At 42.3% G+C, this 17,796-nt stretch overlaps 1 protein-coding gene across 2 annotated transcripts in view; it reads left to right on the forward strand.

Annotated features, from left to right (window-relative positions):
* The window catches only part of NLRC5 (NLR family CARD domain containing 5), a 98,467-nt gene that overhangs the window by 57,700 nt on the left and 22,971 nt on the right, over positions 1–17,796 (forward strand). For both annotated transcript variants that reach the window (XM_036751989.1, XM_036751990.1), the window contains exons 17-28: positions 159–230; positions 1,205–1,279; positions 2,167–2,250; positions 4,430–4,519; positions 5,469–5,516; positions 6,718–6,789; positions 7,307–7,390; positions 11,557–11,640; positions 15,101–15,190; positions 15,509–15,568; positions 16,612–16,695; positions 17,344–17,427. In XM_036751989.1, the coding sequence (XP_036607884.1) occupies positions 159–230; positions 1,205–1,279; positions 2,167–2,250; positions 4,430–4,519; positions 5,469–5,516; positions 6,718–6,789; positions 7,307–7,390; positions 11,557–11,640; positions 15,101–15,190; positions 15,509–15,568; positions 16,612–16,695; positions 17,344–17,427 (927 nt within the window). The remainder of the gene's footprint in view (positions 1–158; positions 231–1,204; positions 1,280–2,166; positions 2,251–4,429; positions 4,520–5,468; positions 5,517–6,717; positions 6,790–7,306; positions 7,391–11,556; positions 11,641–15,100; positions 15,191–15,508; positions 15,569–16,611; positions 16,696–17,343; positions 17,428–17,796) is intronic.

Consider the following 17,796-nt stretch of genomic DNA (forward strand, 5'->3'; position numbering starts at 1 on the left):
GAGAATAGTAAGGAGCCCAATTTGGATGAGGTATATAGTATGTGTAAGGGAATAGTAGAAGGTAAGCCTGGAAAGGAAGTTTGGAACTGGATCATAGAGGGCCTTGAATGCCAGGCTGAAGAGTTTGTGTAGCTCATTTTCTATGTGTGTCCTTCTAGAGCTACAGCCTCAAATACCCAGCTATCCAAGGACAGCCCCGAGCTACCATCCCCTTCTGCCAGGGTGATCAGGTAGGACTTTTGGATGGATGTGATCTTTCTAATCATTTATTCTTGTTTTAACAAATCTAGGGGGCAGTCCAGCTCCTTAGAATTTCACTGAGAAATAGCAGTGGCAGCAGACACATCCCTCCAGTAGGGATGCCATTCAGGTTATGGTCAAACTCCTGGTGATGTCTGGGGCTCAAGCCATGGGTGCCTGCTGCTCTGACTCTGAAGTGATCCACAGAGCAAGGTTCTGGGCAGAACCTCTAAGCCAAACACAACCTTTGCTGCTCTCTAGGGGTGCTCCCTCCTCAGTCACTCTGTGTGACCTTAGAGGGATGGCTACGTGCCATCATTCATTCTGCGGGTTTTTTTTTCTCATAACATAGAACCAGTTCAGTTTGTTGCTCTTGTCTATGTATCTGAAGGGCTGGAGAGCATTACTAGTGCTTTTGGTGGAAGAAAGAAATATGGGGGGTGGGGTTGCCCTCCTGTTTGCTGAGAGGAAACCAGAACCCCAAGGGACAGGGTTGGAATCCATCCTCCCTTGTCCCGGAGCTCTTGGCTCTGCCTCTGGACCTTCTGTGCTTTGGGACTTAGTTTTGCTGGACTGTTCATATTTGGATTTTGTTATAAGGGTTTGGGTTTTCTTTTTCTTTTTCAATAGAAGTGGGGAAGGTGAGAGAGACAAAGAAATTAGGGATAATCCTCTCCCCCCAAAAAACTAAGGTCCTCTGTGCCTGTCTCCCTAGTTCATTTTCTTGTCTCCTTGTTTCTCTTTCATTGTTTTTCTTTATGATTACCTTTCTCTGAACATCCACGTCTCTCTCGTTATCTCTCTCTCTCTCTCCTTCCCTCCCTCCCCCCCATCTCTCTCTCTCTCTCTCTCTCTCTCTCTCTCTCTCTCTCTCTCTCTCTCTCTCTCTCGCTTTACCCCTTTCCCCTTTGTCTCTTAAAGCAGGAAGTTAGAGACCTGTGATTTTATCTTTTTTTGTGTGCAGACTAAGACACTGCGGTTTTCAGGCCAGGGACCTTGAGAAGCTGTGTCCGGAACTAGGCATTTGCAGCCATCTTGAGTGAGTGTGTTTATCTGTGCCAAGATGCCCAGAGGCAGGAAGAGTCATGGCAGGCCTGCTAAGTTGAGGAGCAGAAGCTACTATGTACCTTTGGGCCCTCGTTCTCATGGATTGCTGATTTTTTAAGTCCCCCAATCCCAAGTCAACTCATCCAAGGACTGAGGGCCCCTCCATACCATGAAATCTTGCCTCAGATACCCCATCCACGATGAGCCAAAGCCTCTGTCCCCTTTAGTTTCTTACCAGACTGCTGCCATAACTAGAAATAGTCTTAGTACGAGAGACCAAGCAGCCTGGGCACTAAATCCAACTATGCCACTAGTATCCAGTGTGACATCAGACAAGTCACTTAACCTCAAAAAGTCTCAGTTTCTCCAACTGTTAAATGGAAATAATAATTCCAACCATGTCTACCTCCTAAGACCAAATAAGATTATGTTTCTGAATGTGTTTTGAGGGTTAAAAGGGCTAGGCAGATGTAATGGATTATTATTATTAATAAACTCTTCTGCCAGTCAGGAAGGGGAAATGATGAGCATTTCTCAGTACCTTTCCCCCATTCTCCTTCCCCAGTCACTGGCATCTCCCCAGTATCTGTGGTTACTTGTGCAGGGGTTGGCTATGGGCCATGAGCCTTTGGCAAGGGGTGGCTAGCCAAGTAGAAAAGTGGGCAGAAGGCTGAGCTTTTCATTTCAAGATTCAGACCCAGACTTAAGAAACTTTGAACCTATCAAGATGTGGAATTTAAGTATGAGCAATGTTGCTCAGAGACGGACTTTAGGAACTGGGACAGAGGGAAGTTCCTGGACCTTTTGCTTCTATTCCCACATAACAGTCTTTATTCAGAAAAAAAAATCTTTCCTTTTGATTCACCCACTCCCTCCCAGCTTATCCAACAACCATTTGGGCAACAAAGGCATTGAGAAACTGACTCGCCTCCTCCCAGACCTGAGATCCCTGCAGTTCCTGACGTAAGTGATGGGGGCTAGATTGTGGTACTCGGAGGGTTGGGAGTGTTTTACTGCAGCATGAGGCATGGAGCTAAGCTATCATGGGTTCGGATCCTAGCTTTGCAGCAGACTCCTCTGTTCAGGATCCACGGAAGAGTGGAGCGGGGGAGAGAGTCCCTTTAGGAAGCCTCTCCAATTGCTTTTAGTCATAGATAAAGCCTTGTAATTAAGGCACCTGATTTTGGGTCTGTTATCTTGATAACTGTGTGGTCGTGAGCAAGTTACTTTGCTAAGCCTCTATTTCCTCATCTGTCAAGTGGGGATAATAGTATTTGTACTGCCTGCCTTCCAGGGTTTTTGTGAGGACTAAATGAGATTAATATATGTAAAAAACTTTGTAACCATAAAGCATATTTGAATATGAACTATTACTTCTCCCTCCATAAACAGACAGATAGAAAGATAGAGAGATAGATCTAAATTTATAGATATAAAAAGGAGAAGGGAAAGAGATAAAGAGGGAGAGAGAGAAGGAGAAAGGGATCTCAACTTGTGATTTCAATGGGATATGGAATTATTCTCAGCATAGAAACTCTCTCTACCAATGCAAATCAGCAACTCATTTGTAATTAACAATGTTAATGCATTTCGAAGGGGGGAGGGCGTCACTGAGAAGCTAAGGATTTAGCTACAATCCAGTTAGGGTCACGCAGCTAGTATGTGTATCAGATGTAAGACAAACCCTGGTCTTCCTGAATAGTCCATGACTGGACCTCTACCTACTACATCATTCTGCCTTTTCCTATATTATTGATTTATAGTATTTTCATCTTCCACTACAATATATATTAATTATATATAATTGTATATAATTACAGTATTAATCATCTATGAAGGTTTTATGGGAAAACATAGAGAGACACAGTAGAAGATGTGGTTGGGTTTCAATCTGCTTCAATAGAGGCAGTTACATAGTGATGAAATCTTGGATCCATTGAAGGGTCGAAGAAGCTGGGCTAGCATTGGTGGTAGAGTCTAACCAGCTTCTGTTGGGTGATGTGATTGGATACAGTGGCTGAATCTCTTTAATAAGGTTCTGGGTTATAGAGGATCTCAGACTCATTGATTTAGAAATGGAAGAGTCCTTAGAGATAAGAGTGGCTTCCTCCCAGGAGGAGGTTCTTTCTTGCTGTTAGGTCCTGACAGTCAGCCAGTAAATATTTATTAAGCACTTACTCTGTTCCACACACTGTACTATGCACTGAGGATTCAAAGAAAGGCAAAAACAGTCTCTGCTCTCAAGAAGCTCCCAGTTTAATGGGGGAGACAACATGCAAAAAACCATTCAAACAAGATAGATCTGGGATAAATCAGGAGTAATCAGTAGGGGGGATGACATCAGCATTAAGTGGGACAGGAAAAAGTCTTCTTGCCAAAGGTAAAATTTTAGCTGGGACTTGAAGGAAGCCAGAAAAGATGGGGTAGAGATGAAGAGGGGGAATATTCCAGATGTGGGGAGCAACCAGTGAAAATACCTGGAATCTAGAGATACAGTGGCTTGTATGAGAAACTGTCATAGGATGAGGGAAGTTCTCACTACATGCAGGAAGTCACCAGGTATGAAAATAGCAATGGGGAGGGAGAGTTCCTCAGAGGAAGCATTTTGATGTAATGGAAAAAGCACTGTTCTGGTAGCCTAGAAGTCTGGGTTCTTTTATCTGGCTCTACTGATGTACTTTGTCATGGTAGACAAGCTACTCTCCTTCTTTGGGCCCAGTTTGGCCATCTTTAACACTTGCCCTGGAGAACAGATCAGGAAAGTCACCTCCATCTTTCCAATAGAGGGATGCTTGACTGCAGACGCAGAATGCTGCACAGATACCCTCACTGAGTTAGGTGGTTTTGCTTAATTGTTTTTCACTCTTTCAATGAAGAGCTTATTGGGTGAAGGGGAGAAGGCACATATCTATAAATGACTGTGATATCAAAAAATAAAGATGTTAGTAAAACTTTTTCTTTTAAAAAAGCAACAAGGAAATGAGTCATTCAGTCTAAATGATTTCAAAGGCCCTTTCTACTCTGACAGTTAATGAGTTTTTTCTCTGACCTCTAAAAAAGTCTTGCTCTGAAATATAACAAGAATGTGCCTTTAGGTCTTGGGCAGGCCTGACTTAATGATCCCCTTCCCCTGTTTCTCCAGCTTGAATGAGAATAGAGCATCCATGAAAGCTGTGTTCTACTTAGCCTCAACTTTCTCTGACCTGGAGTGGATCCATGAGGTAGACATCAGGTGAGTTTGGCTCTCTGACTCCTCCCAGACCACCTGTGTTTGGGATCCTTTGACAAAAGTAATCCTAGGAGGACAGCAGAGGAATCCAAATTCCCCAAATATCACATAGGCCAGAGTTTGATCAATTCTCACTTATTCACTTTGTGGAGTATCTGTGGTGGTTTAATCCAGCCTGTATGTATTCAGAGAATGCACACTAATGTTCATGTCAAGCTGAACCATTACAAATATGGAAAGAAAACTTACAACCAAAAAGCTATGACTCAAATAAGTACAAACTGGTTTTGGATTATTCTTGGTTTTTAGTTATGTATGTGTGGATGCATACTCTATTCAGTTGAAAAAGGAGACTTGGTTCATATTTAATAAAGGGTATTAGCAGGGTCATAGGGACCATCTTCATGTATGTTACAGTTTGTCCACTAAAAAAGGAGAGAAAATGGCATGGTATGATGGAATCAGAGGGCCTGGGTTCTCATTTCAATGTGATGTAGTGTTATACCTTTCTGTATGACCTTGGTCATGTCACTTCCCCTTCTTGGTCTCAGTTTCATCAAAAGGTTCCTTCCATTTCTAAATTCCAGAGTTTATATTGCTTTGGTTTTCCTTGACTAAATATCAACCAAATATAAATTACAAAGCATAATTACTGTCCTACTTCTATTTTTAGGGGACAATTTTTAGCTGTCTGAGGGGAAGAGTTCTCTGGCCTTTCCAAGAGCCCCTCTTTTCCATCTGTTTTTGCTTGTGTGTCTCTTTTCTATTCCTAGGTTCTATTTTGTATCATAGTTTTAAGCTTATATGTCACATATTTTATACCCACCTGCCACCCAACTCCACAAAATGCAAAGATGTGGCCTTATCTAAACTTAACACTTCTCCCAATGCCAGGCACAGGGCTTTATACATAGTAGATACTTAAATAATGTTTACTTTAATTGAATTCTAGCTTGGGAAGGCAACAATCCATCCACCTGAGATGCATTGGGAGAGCCAGGTAAGGACAAAGGTCATCACCACTCACCCCTCCCTCCCCCAGCCAACCAGAGAGAGAGAGAGAGAGAGAGAGAGGAGAGAGAGAGAGAGAGAGAGAGGATCAGTAGATTGACCTATGGTACCCACTCTACCTAGCACACATAGTAAGAAATTTTATCATCTGAGATGCCTAAAAGCAGACATTTCCAGTATTCTGACAAGGCTAATGTCCAAATGATGAATGCTGCCAAAATCCACCATTCTGGAACCCTGGAGTTGTCAGTATCTTTATGTACTGTTCTCCTGGGGAAAAAAGGGCTATGGTGTCTGGGTGGAGAACAGTTAGATTTCTTATCTCATGGGACTTTGGTGAACAGTGGTGATTTACATGTATAAGTTCATTAGCCATTCACATTCTGATTATAATTTCTCATAGCTTCTCAGAAGCAGAGAGCAGTGAGGTCACTGAAAAATTTTATCATCTTTGCTGCAAACTTCAAATGGTAGCTTTTGTTTGCCAGTCCTCCCTTACTCAGCTAGGTACTTTAGAAACCTTAGGGAGGGAGAGCTAGGATACTTTAAAATCAGAAGTGAACCCACCTGAAACCAACCACAACTCTTCATCATAATATCTGAGGAATGAACATATCCCAACTCTCTTGGCACCTACCATCTAACAAAGTTTTTATTGTGCATGCCCAGTATGCCCACAGTTTGACACAGACAGATGTCAAAGAAGAGGAAATGGCATTGAGATATGTGGAAATAGAACTACTTACTTCTAAAATTGGATCTGTGTAAGGCCAGACGTGGACCTTGACACTGGAGACCTTCAGAGATCCAAAGAGATAGGGAACTGACCATGGGGCAACTCTAGCACAGGGGGACGTGATGCAGACCCCAAAAGTCCTGGCTGGTAGAGAGAGGGAGGAGTTGCTGCCTAATCACCCTCCCTGGGGCTGGAGGGACTGGCCAGATGTGAGAGGACAGCTGCTGGCTCTGTCCCCATGCTGCCTAGCTGTATGACCTTGAGCATGTCTCTTCCCATTTCTAAACCCCTGTCTGCCCACCTGTAAAATGAGGGTATTGAATTAGATGACTCTGGGGTCCCTTCCAGCTCTAACATTCCATCTCCTGTCTTCTAGCTCTCACGTCCTATAGTTATTACCTGGCTAGCTAGTAACTGGACAGGGTTTCTCATAAAGTGTTTTCCTTTCTCCAAGCGAACAAAGTACCTCTGGACAGTGGGCAAAGCAGAAGACTCAGCAGGATGCACACTTTCCCAGGAGCTTTTGGTACAGTTTCTCCCTCTCTCCCCTGACTTCTCCCTTTGTTGAAAGAGACTAAAGGGGGGTGCAGAAACTCTTGTACTCCAACTGAAGCTTTGCTCAGTGGACACAAGAAGGCAGTTAGGTGACACAGTGGATAGAATGCTGCTGGACTTGGAGTCCGAGAGACCTGGGTTTAAATCCTACCTCAGATGTTGGCTAGCTATGTGACCCTGGAAATGTCACTTAACCTCTCAGCCTGTTTCCTCATCTGTAAAGTGAAGGGGGTTGGGGGTGGACTTGATGGTCTCCAAGATCCTTTTAATTTCTAAACCGATGAACTCATAATAAATAAAGGTCTTGCTGGAAGACAGGAAATTGTGGGGGGGAGGGAGTTTGAAGGAGAAATGTTTGCAAAGTAACAGATTGCACCCAATGGGAGGAGCCTGTCAGGGTGAGCACAGTAGTGAGATGAAGTAGCAGAGGGCAGCTGGGACAACAGCTGGAACTACTTCAGGCCCTGACACTGATGTTTTTACTTCAGTCTCAGAGAGTGTCAAATGGACCCCCAAAACTTAGAGAAGCTACTTCAGATTCTAAAGACATGCCAAAAACCGCTGGAGATCAAGTGAGTAGAAGAATAAATGCTTTCTTCAGGTTCCCTTTACTCTGCCTTTCTCCTGAAGCTCAGAAATGCTGGTTTCTAGGTGGGATACAAAGTGGTCTTGCAATTGGCCAGTCCCACAGGTTTTAGGGGGTCAGGAAGTAGCTGCTGAACTAATTTAACACTATCCTACAGACATTATGGCCAACACAATCCGTCTAACCACTTTCTCTAAGCCTCCTGATTCAGTCTTATGCTGGGAAAGGACACCTGGATAAATGATGGCCCAGCCCCATCCAGGCTTTGCCTGACTCACAGCCTTTCCTCTTCTTGGAAAGTGATCATATTGTCTCCCCACCAACAAAAGGTTTGCTAACTTGTGGGGAGCCATCCACACAGGACCAACCAAATCAGTCAACTAGCAAACATTAATAAAGCACCTTTTGTACACCAGGTTAAGTGATAAGTGCTGGGGACAGAAAGACAAAAATGAAAACGGCCCTTGCCTTCAAGAAGCTTATATCTAACAGGAGAGGAAACAGGAATGCATTTCAATAAGTATATATAGGAAGTATACCAAATGCATACAAAGTAGCTTGGGAGGAGGGCACGAACAGCTGTGGGGATCTGGAAGCCTTCATGTAGAAGGTGATTGGCACTTGAGCTGAGTCTATGAGGAACCCAGGGATTCTAAGAGGCAGAGGTGAAGAGGGAATTCAAGGAATAGAGGATAGCCCAGACAAAGGCACCAAGGTGGGGAGATGCCATGTGTGAGGAATAAGTCATCCATGGCAGAAGTACAAAAGAGAGGGCGTTTGTCTTTAGCAGACTTCCAGGAGCCCAGTGTCCTAACACTGAACATTTCCACCCAGGGGCCACACCATACCCCCTACCAATGGTGTCCACTAGAGCCTGTTCTCTTTGGGCAATGCTCTGACCTATTCCACCATGAAGAAAATCTGTCCTATGGATGCTACTTTAAGATTCACTGAATGGAAACATTGATGTTACCCAGACTCTTGTGTTCAGAGTCCTGGGCTATCTTGTCAAAGAATGCTAATGGACTAATGGGTTACCCCTCCCATGTAACATATTTCCATTCTCAGAAAAGGCCTTCAAAACCAGACATAAGACACAGTAGGAAGAATTATAGGTCCTATGGAAAGTGAACAGGGAACATGATTTGGGGCAAGGGGAGGGCTGTTTGGTGCCTCTCTGATTACACTAGGTCAGGGAACATTTAGCTTTGGGCCATTCTCTTGGCTCTGATCCTATCCCAGCAGCAGAGGAAAAGAGAGAGGTAGTCCACTGACCAGGAACCTTGTTTAACTAAGATTTCTCCAAGCTTCTTCTCAGGGAAACTACAGGTCTCCTTTTGTGCATGAAGAGCTGCCATACTACTATCCCCACAGACACATCTGCAACCCCAGCCAGGCTGTTATAGTGAGGGTTCCTGTTATGGTATGAGTAAAACATTGGGCTGCTAGGTAGTACAATGGCCAGAGTGCTCAACCTAGAGTCAAGAAGACTCATCTTTCTGAATTCAAATCTGTTCTCAGTCACTTACTAGCTGTGTGACCCTAGGCAAGTCACTTAACCCAGTTTGCTTCAGTTTCTCATTTGTAAAATGAGCAGGAGAAGGAAATGGCAAACCACTCCAGTATCTTTGGCAAGAAAACCCCAAACGGGGTCACGAAGAGTCAGACTTGACTGAAATGACTGAACAATAACAAAAATTTGGTCTTTGGTCTGCAAAAACACCTGTTGAAAGAGACTCAGGTGAAAACAGTCATGTGCTGATTACCTTACAGGTTGGAGAGCCTTGAGCTTAGACCTGGCCACCAATTACTCTTTCTCGTCACAATAATTACTCCAAAAGTAATTGTTCTGTCCACTAAAGGGAGGGGATGGGGAAGGGAAACTTTTCTGCCTTAGATTGGTCTCTTTCTATCTTCCTGCTTCACATAAATAAATGAATAACATTTATTAAGCACTGACTATATGCAAAGCACTGGTGTAAACTCTGGGAATATGAGTAAAAAAGTAAAGCAGTCCCTACTCTCAAGGAACTCACATTCTAATGGTGAAAGAATACTTATATGCAAGATTTCAGCTGCAAGTCAGATGACCCTTGGGAGGAACAGCAAAGCCTATGATAATGACTTGTCTCTAATCTCATTTCCACTGATAAACTATATAGAGATAGAGATACAATATCTATATCTGTCTGTCTACCTACATCACCTGCTGATGTTGAACCATTTGACAGTGCCAAAGACTTTGGTAGCAAGAATTTTCTATTCTGGGTCTTCGACAGATGTGACTGTTGCACCTGCAGGAACAATTGCCAGGCCACATCTCAGAAGTTGCAGGCTCTGAATGGAGACATTGATGTTACCAAGACTCTTGTGTTCAGAATCCTGGGCTGTCTCTGTCACTGTCTAAGAATGGCTAAGATGGTGATCAGGGTGGTAGTGGTGGCCTGACCTGCCTGGCACATAGGTATATTCTGGGTGGCTATTCTTTTCATCACACCCAAGCCACTCAGGAATATAGCCATGGCTTCCCTTGGCAGGTTGGATGGAAGCAGTACATCTCCATTCACATTGTGAAAATTAGGTTCTTGGAATCTTATTTACTTTTGAATTTAGATGCCTAACTAACACCCTCCACAAGCCATAGATTCTTCCTCAAGGCCCAGTTACCTGACTATCTTATATTCACCCTTGTACTTAAAAGAACAATCCTGGTCAATTGGTTTGTTTCTAACACATGTACGTGCTGTTCTTCACAGTGATTGCTTTGAAAGGTTCAATATTTATCCTCAAAGTGCTGCTACCATTTCTCAAAGCAGTGCAGGAACTCCTCATTGAAAATTGTCTTCTTAGGATCACAGATTTACAACTAGAAGGGTCCTTGGAGGGTCTGCTGAAGTCCCGAGAGATTAAATGCCTTGGCTAAAGTCTTCTGAAGCAACTGATTAATGAATTAAAAGTTAATGTCCTTATCATCCCACTTAATTTTTCAGACAAGAATTTTACTCTCTGGTTGCCTCACTTGATTCAACAGAAGTGGCTCTCATTGACGTTCCTCTTTCAAAAAAGAAAAATTAAACCCACCCTCAAATGATGAAGATTTACTGTAGTGGGTGTAAGTTGCAGAGAGAGAAATTTAGGTTCATTGTGAAGGAAAACTTCCTATCAATTAGATCTATCCAAAGATACCTTGGGTTGTCTTGGGAGGTAGTGAGCTCCTTTCCCTGGAAGTCTTCAAGCACATGTTGGATGATTACTTGCTGAAGGGAGGATAGAGCAGATTCCTGTTTAGTGACAGGTTAGACTAGAGGGCCTCTGAGATCCCTTCCAACTCAAATATTCTGTGATATCTGGCATTGACATTAAAATTAGTGTAACTGAGTGACTGTCAAAGGTCTCAGAGAGACCTCCAGAAAGGATCAAATAGGAGCTAAGCACATCTGACTGAGGATCTTTCATCTCACTTCCTTTCTACATCCTCCACCTAGTGGCTAAGGCAAGAAAGGGTCTGACCATGTCATCCCTCTGCACAAATAACATCAATAGCTATCCCATTGCCACTGCATCCAAAACAAAATGCACATTTGGCCTGGAATCTAAGGCATTCTGCAATCTGGCTGCCACCTATCTTTCCAGTCTTATTTGACACTATCTCTTCCATGAACTCCATGTTCTAGTCAAACTAAACTGCTGATTATTCCCTGTCTCCCATTTGTATGGATTCACACAAGCCATCCCTCTTGTCTGGAATATTCTATACCTTCATCTCTTCCTCTCAGAATCTTTATCTTTCTTCAAGTCTTGGCTTAGGTATCACCTCTTCTATAAAGCTTTCCCTGATCCCTCTTTCCTCTTCTCCTTCTTGTTGCTTATGTTCTCTTTCCTCGGTTTAACATTACCATATACATATATGTGTGTGTGAGTGTGCTGTGTCCTCAGAGTAATATAAGTTCCTCAAAGAAAAGGACCATTTTTAATCTTTATAACTTCAGCACGTAGGACAGTTGCCTTACCAGCAGGTACTTGGTATATGCTGAGTTGAATTCTCCAGGTATAACAGTACACTAGTCATGCCACCTCCCTTGCCCTCTTGCGTCAATCCTTCATTTTGGTCTTCTTCATAATGTAACTTCTGCTGAATTTTTCCTTCCACAGATTCTCCCATGTTACCATGAGTGATCAGAGCATTGAGATGCTACGGGACCACTTACCCCAGCTCCATAATCTGAGCCTGTTACAGTAAGTTTTTTAGACCTTTCTTTTCACTGATTCCATGGAACCTTTCTTGGCAAAGCCTTATGACATACCATCTCTAATAATTCCTAGTTTCAAGAGGCAGAACTAAGAGGTTCTACCACTGGTTCTACCACTTGCTTACTTTATTACCATGGGGAAGTAATTTTCCCTTTCTGGGCCTGAATTTCCTTATCTTTAAAATACAGATGATTATCCTTGTTCTGCATCCTTCACAGGGTTGTTGGGAAGAATCAAATGAGATAATGAATGAAGGACTTTGGAACTTACAAAGGGCTATACAAATGTGAGGTGTCATTGTTATTATCATCTCTGAGGTCACTGGGAAACCAAATTAAATGTAGAGTGTGGTACCCAGAACAGAAAAGACCTGGGGTGTGGTGACTTCCAAATGCAGTGTGTTTCTGACAGGATCTGTGAAGGTCGCAGTCAGGCATGTACAAGGAAAGTGTTTCTGAGCAGTGGCCACATTTGTATTTATAACTCTGTTTTCAATTTCATATTGGACTTATTCAAATTAAAAGGTTTATTTTAAATATTTTCTGAGGGATAGGTATAGTGTTAGAGGAAAAAAATGTGCAGAGAACCAAACCCCCCCCCCCCCCCCGCAAAAACCAGCCGATCTGGAAAAATATGACAGGAAATTAAACTATTATGATAATGACAAAAATAATAATAATCCTGTAGATTTCTATAGAGCCTTTCTTTCTGAGAATCCTAAAGAGCTATCACATTTCCAACTCGTTTTAGTCAAATATCCTCTCTGGCAGGAAAGGGGAGGGACTGGCTAACTCAAGAGGCTAGAGGTCAAGAACACACACTTTGTCCCTGGGTAAGCTAATTAGCTTCACTCCATCTTGTGAGCATAGGCTATACCCTTAACTCTGTGTAACAGAAATGTAGCTAGCAGCTGCTGCTGAGGTGTAAGACCCAAAAAGACCAGCAACAAGAGCTGCCAGCACAGGTTCTTTGATCTACTTTTCTAAGGAAAGCAACTTTAAGAGGTCAACAATCTCACTTTAATCAAACATACATATATCATTTACTTAGTTCAGGGGAAAAAGCCAGCACCCTGAACTTCAGAGCAAATACAAATAGAAATTACAAACAGAAAATATCAACAGATCAAATAATACAATTCAACAGACAGGCTTTGTCTGATCAAGACATCACATACATAGTTACCAAAAAGAGAAGCACCAACATCTGGGTTTTCTTCAAAGCCAGGGGGCTCTTAACAACAGCTACCCCAGAGGCTCCACACCAACACTCTTCCAAGTGAGAATCCTAAACAAAATGCTAACCTCTGCATTTATATACCTTTCTTAGGGCCTGAAGTCTTCACACCTAATCAGGCAAAAGGGTGTGGGCCTGGGGCTTTGCACCTATTAAGACTTAATCAAAGGCACTTGATTACTTTAGCATTCTAAAAGAGAAAACAGTAAAAAAAAAAAGTCCCACCTTAATTAATACTAAGTCCAACACCCTAGTTGACCTTTTCATAAATGGGAAATCAGCCAAAAGAATGTGAGTGGATAATAAAAACTTTGACTCTGGAGTGAAAGGACCTAGGTTCAAATTCTGCCTCTGGTGATTACTATCTGTGTAACCTTGGGTGAGCTACCTATTCTTCTTTGGCCCAAGTTTCTTCATTTATAAAATAAGTGGATTGCCTCTAGATATACGAGCTCATGATATAGCAGTTTGTCATTAGAAGGTAATGCAAGAATAATTATCCTCATTTGGTAGATAAGGAAACTGAGGCTCAGAGAATACTATACATTATCTCTTGTTATCCACAACAGTTCTTTTTTTTTACATGTGCAGTCATATAAACATATTTCCACTCCAGTGATGCTGTGAAAGAAGAAACAGAACAAAAGGCAAAAACCACACAACCCCAAAAAATAATGAAATAAGTGAAAATAGTATGCTTTCCTCTGCATTTAGACTCCATAGTTCTTTCTTTGGATGTGAATAGCATTTTGCATCATGAATCTTTGGAATTGTCTTGGATCATTGTATTGCTGGGATGAGCCAAGTCAATTGTAGTTGGTCATTTCATAACGTTCCTGTTACTCTACTGTACAATGTTCTCCTAATGCTCATTTCACTCAGCATTAGTTCATGTAAGTCTTTCCAAGTTTTTCTGAAATACACCTGCTCATCATTTCTTATGGCATAATAGTATTACATTATATTCATATACCACAACTTGCTCAGCCATTCTCCAATTGATGGGCATTCCCTCAATTTCTGCTTCTTTGCCACCACAGAAAGAGCTGCTATAAATATTTTTGTACATGTAGGTCTTTTTCCCTTTTTTATGATCTCTTTAGGATACAGACCTAGTAGTGGTATTGCTGGATCAAAGGATATGCATGGTTTGATTACCCTTTGAGCATAGTTCCAAATTGCTTTCCAAAATGGTTGGATCAGTTAATAATTCCACCAACAGTGTCCCAATTTTCCCGCATCTCCAACATATGTCATTTTCCTTTTCTGTCATATTAGCCACTCTGATAGGTGTGAGGTGGTACCTCTGAGTTGTTTTAATTTGTATTTCTCTAATCAATAGTGATTTAGAGCATTTTTTCATATGGCCATAGATAGCTTTAATTTCTCCATCTGAAAACTGCCTATATATATCCTTTGGCCATTTATCAATTGGAGAGTAACTTGCTTTCTTATAAATTTGGCTCAGTTCTCTACATATCTAAGAAATGAGACCTTTGTCAGAGGTACTTGCTGTAAAAAATTTTTTTTCTCAGCTTTCTGCTTTCCTTCTAATCTCGGTTGCCTTGGTTTTGTTTGTGCAAAGTTTTTTTAAACTTAATATAATCAAAATTATCCATTTTACATTTTGTAATGTTCTCTATCTCTTGTTTGGTCATAAATTATTCCCTTATCCATAGATTTGACAGGTAAAGTGTTCCTCGCTCTCCTAATTTGTTTATGGTACCACTCCTTGTGTTTAAATCATGTACCTACTTTGACCTTATCTTGATATACAATGTAAGATATTGGTCTATACCTAGTTTTTGTCATACCATTTTCCATTTTTCCCAATAGTTTTTATCAAACAGTGAGTTGTTGTCCCAAAATCTTAGGTCTTTGGGTTTATCAAACGCTAGATTACTGTGATCATTTACTATTATGTATTATGTACCTAGTCTACTCCATTGATCCACCACTCTTTCTCAACCAGTACCAGATTGTTTTGATGATTACTGCTTTATAATATAGTTTGATATCTAATGTTGCTAGGCCATCTTCCTCAGGAAATTTCTTGTTCCCAGAGTCTCCCCACCAACGGTGAGTAAAGTCAGTACTTCTATCTTTGGATGTGAAAGATGCCATATTACAACTAAGATGAGGAAACTCCTGGGCTTTGTCTGACTTCCTTCTCAGTGATTGATTTTCCCTTTGCTTTCATCCCTCACAGACTCAGCCAGACCACTTTGTCCCTAAATAGTGTCTTCTTGCTGGCCGGTGCCATTAGCCTATGTGAACAAATTCGAAAGGTGGAAGTCAGGTATGTGATCATCTGACCTAGATAGGGGAGTACCCATGGGAGTAACAAATTCTCTGAAGTGAGTCAGGTTTGAGGGTTTCATTTGCCACTCACCTAAATCAGGGTCTCCTTGTAGGCCTAAGAGACAACATGGGACCTGCTCTGCAAACCCTTTCTTCAAGATGAGAAAATATCTATCTACACCCTGAGTCCCTGATTCTCCATCTCTGTGCTTAGTCCCTTGAGAAAATTGTTTCTACCCCAGTGGGTATCCTGAGATCTGGCTTTGGCAAGGAGAGCTACAGAAGGAGTCTTGATCTGTGTTTAAATATGTTTTAGGTCCCAGAAGTATGCCTGTCTGTACTTTACTCCTGGCAAGAGGAAAGGAGTGTCCTGTGGGTAAGACAATCCTGACATGAGCTTCAGTGTTTCTATCCTGATGATAAAGACTGATCACCTAGCTAGTGCCCAACTTCATTAGCACTGGGGGTTCAAATACCCAGCATAGGATGATGGGCTATCACAGGAATAAAATATGCTATTGATTGTGAATAATAATGCCAATCATAATGCAGGAAGGTTAAGTCTCCATCAGTAGAACACTTGCTTTGAGTTGTGTCTTCGTCAATAGGGACAGATTTGCACCCAACCATCCAAATTTCCTCTTCCGAGCCACCCCCTTGGGACCAAGGGTTTGCATTTGTGAGATGGTTGGCCTCGGTTAGGAGCACAGCTTGTGATTGTAGAATAGCCAAGCTACTGGGTCAGCAACTTGGGGACCGCACTTACAATTTTGGTCACTTTGACACCAACCTGTGATCCTCTGAGCTAGCCCTTTCTAGTTCTTATAAAGAGACTGTGGAGCATTACCAGAGTCTTGGGTTGATCATCCCTACTATATATTTTTATCCCTTAAGAACCTTCAACCATCCTAATAATCCTTCCCCGAAGACTTGTGAGGCTAGCTTAAATTGCCAAGGAGAATTTAGGCTGATAGGAGCTTCCCAAAGATTTTTGATGTGGTGCCCATATTGCTGTTCTGAGACAGCATCCTCAAGCAGCTAGGTGGTGCTGTGGATGGAATGCTGGACCTCAAATCAGGAAGACCTAAGTTCAAATGTGGCCTCAGATGCTTCCTACCTGTGTGACTCTGGGCAAGCCACTTACCACTCTCTGCCTCAATCTCCTTATCTGTGAAATGGGATGAGGAATACCACCTACCTCCCAGGGTTGTTCTGAGGATCAAATGAATAGTATTTGTAAAGTGCCTCCCCACCTTTGAAACACTATGCAAATGCTGGCTGTTGCTGTTGCTGCTGTTTTGTTATCATCATTATTAGCTGGATGGAGCAACCTGAGAGAGGAGTAGTACACCTGTGGGTACAGAAGCCATGGATTTTCCTGCTGCTGTAGATGTCTCCTGTCTGTCCTTCTTTCCACAGGCTCATAGGTTGTTGCATCAGCCCAGTGAATATGGAGCAGCTGTGTCGTACACTACGGCAGTGCAAAGATCTGAGTCACCTTGAGTAAGTTGGAGCTGGGGGAAAATTGAGAAAGATAGATGAGTATACACGGTAGCTGTCCTAGGTGCTAGAGGGACAAAGATAAAAACAATCGTTGCCCTTCAGGAACTTATAATCTACTATGGAAGATACAGTAGATAAACAAATAAGTATAGTAGGAGGCAAATTGAGGAAGGAGAGAGCATGAGCAAATTGTAGGGAGAGGGTTCAGAGAAAACTTCATGGAGGAGATGACACCTAAGCTGAGACTTGAAGGTGGACAGGGATCCTGGGAGGCAGAGATGACACAGTGGTACATTATACACATAGGAGACAGCTTGTGTGAATACACAGAGGTAAAAAGATAAAAATACAGAGGGAGTATCTCTGCACATTCTCATCCTGAGTCTGCTTTGGGAATCATCTGGGCTTGGCCTTCTCCCACATAGCACTCTGGGACATTACCTATTTATTTTGTTTCCTCATCTGTTCTACTAGAGTATAAGCCCCTTAAAGGCAAGTCCATATCTACTCAGTTTTCTGTAACTCCTAAGGGTTGTGTTCTTTGCGTGTGTTTATTAAAATAGAGGGCTAAGGATGCTGATGGTGGTGATGGTGGTAATGAACCACCAATAGGTGGTCTATAACCCAGTCTTCTTCCATTTTGTGCAGTCTGTCAGGAAACTTACTGGGTGATGAAGGGCTCAGATATCTTCTGGAGCATTTACCTCAGATGAATCTCTCTGGCTCACTCAAGTAAGAAAGCAACTATCCTACAGGATTAGGGGGCAAAGAGGGAAGAAAGGGAGAGAAGTGGTTAAAGCTGGTGAGAGCAAAAGGAGGCCATCAACTGAAGGCATTTATTGGGCAATCTTTAGATAGGAACCTCAAGGTTTTTGGACCAAGAACCTAACTAAAGAGAACTCCCCCAAAATTTCTGCTATAAAGAAGGGAAGGCTATAAGGATCAGTATCACTCTGGTATCTCTTCAGAAAGAATTGAAGTCCTTCCTATCCCTTCCTGTCCTCTCCTGTTCCTCCCACTCACTGTGTAAAAAAGAATCCTTGTGAGATACTGGGGAGACAAGACATCGGCCAGAGCTGAAAGTCTCGTTCCTGATATTCA

The sequence above is a fragment of the Trichosurus vulpecula genome, chromosome 3 (genome assembly GCF_011100635.1).
Source record: "Trichosurus vulpecula isolate mTriVul1 chromosome 3, mTriVul1.pri, whole genome shotgun sequence".
In the NCBI taxonomy this organism is placed as follows: Eukaryota; Metazoa; Chordata; class Mammalia; order Diprotodontia; family Phalangeridae; genus Trichosurus; species Trichosurus vulpecula.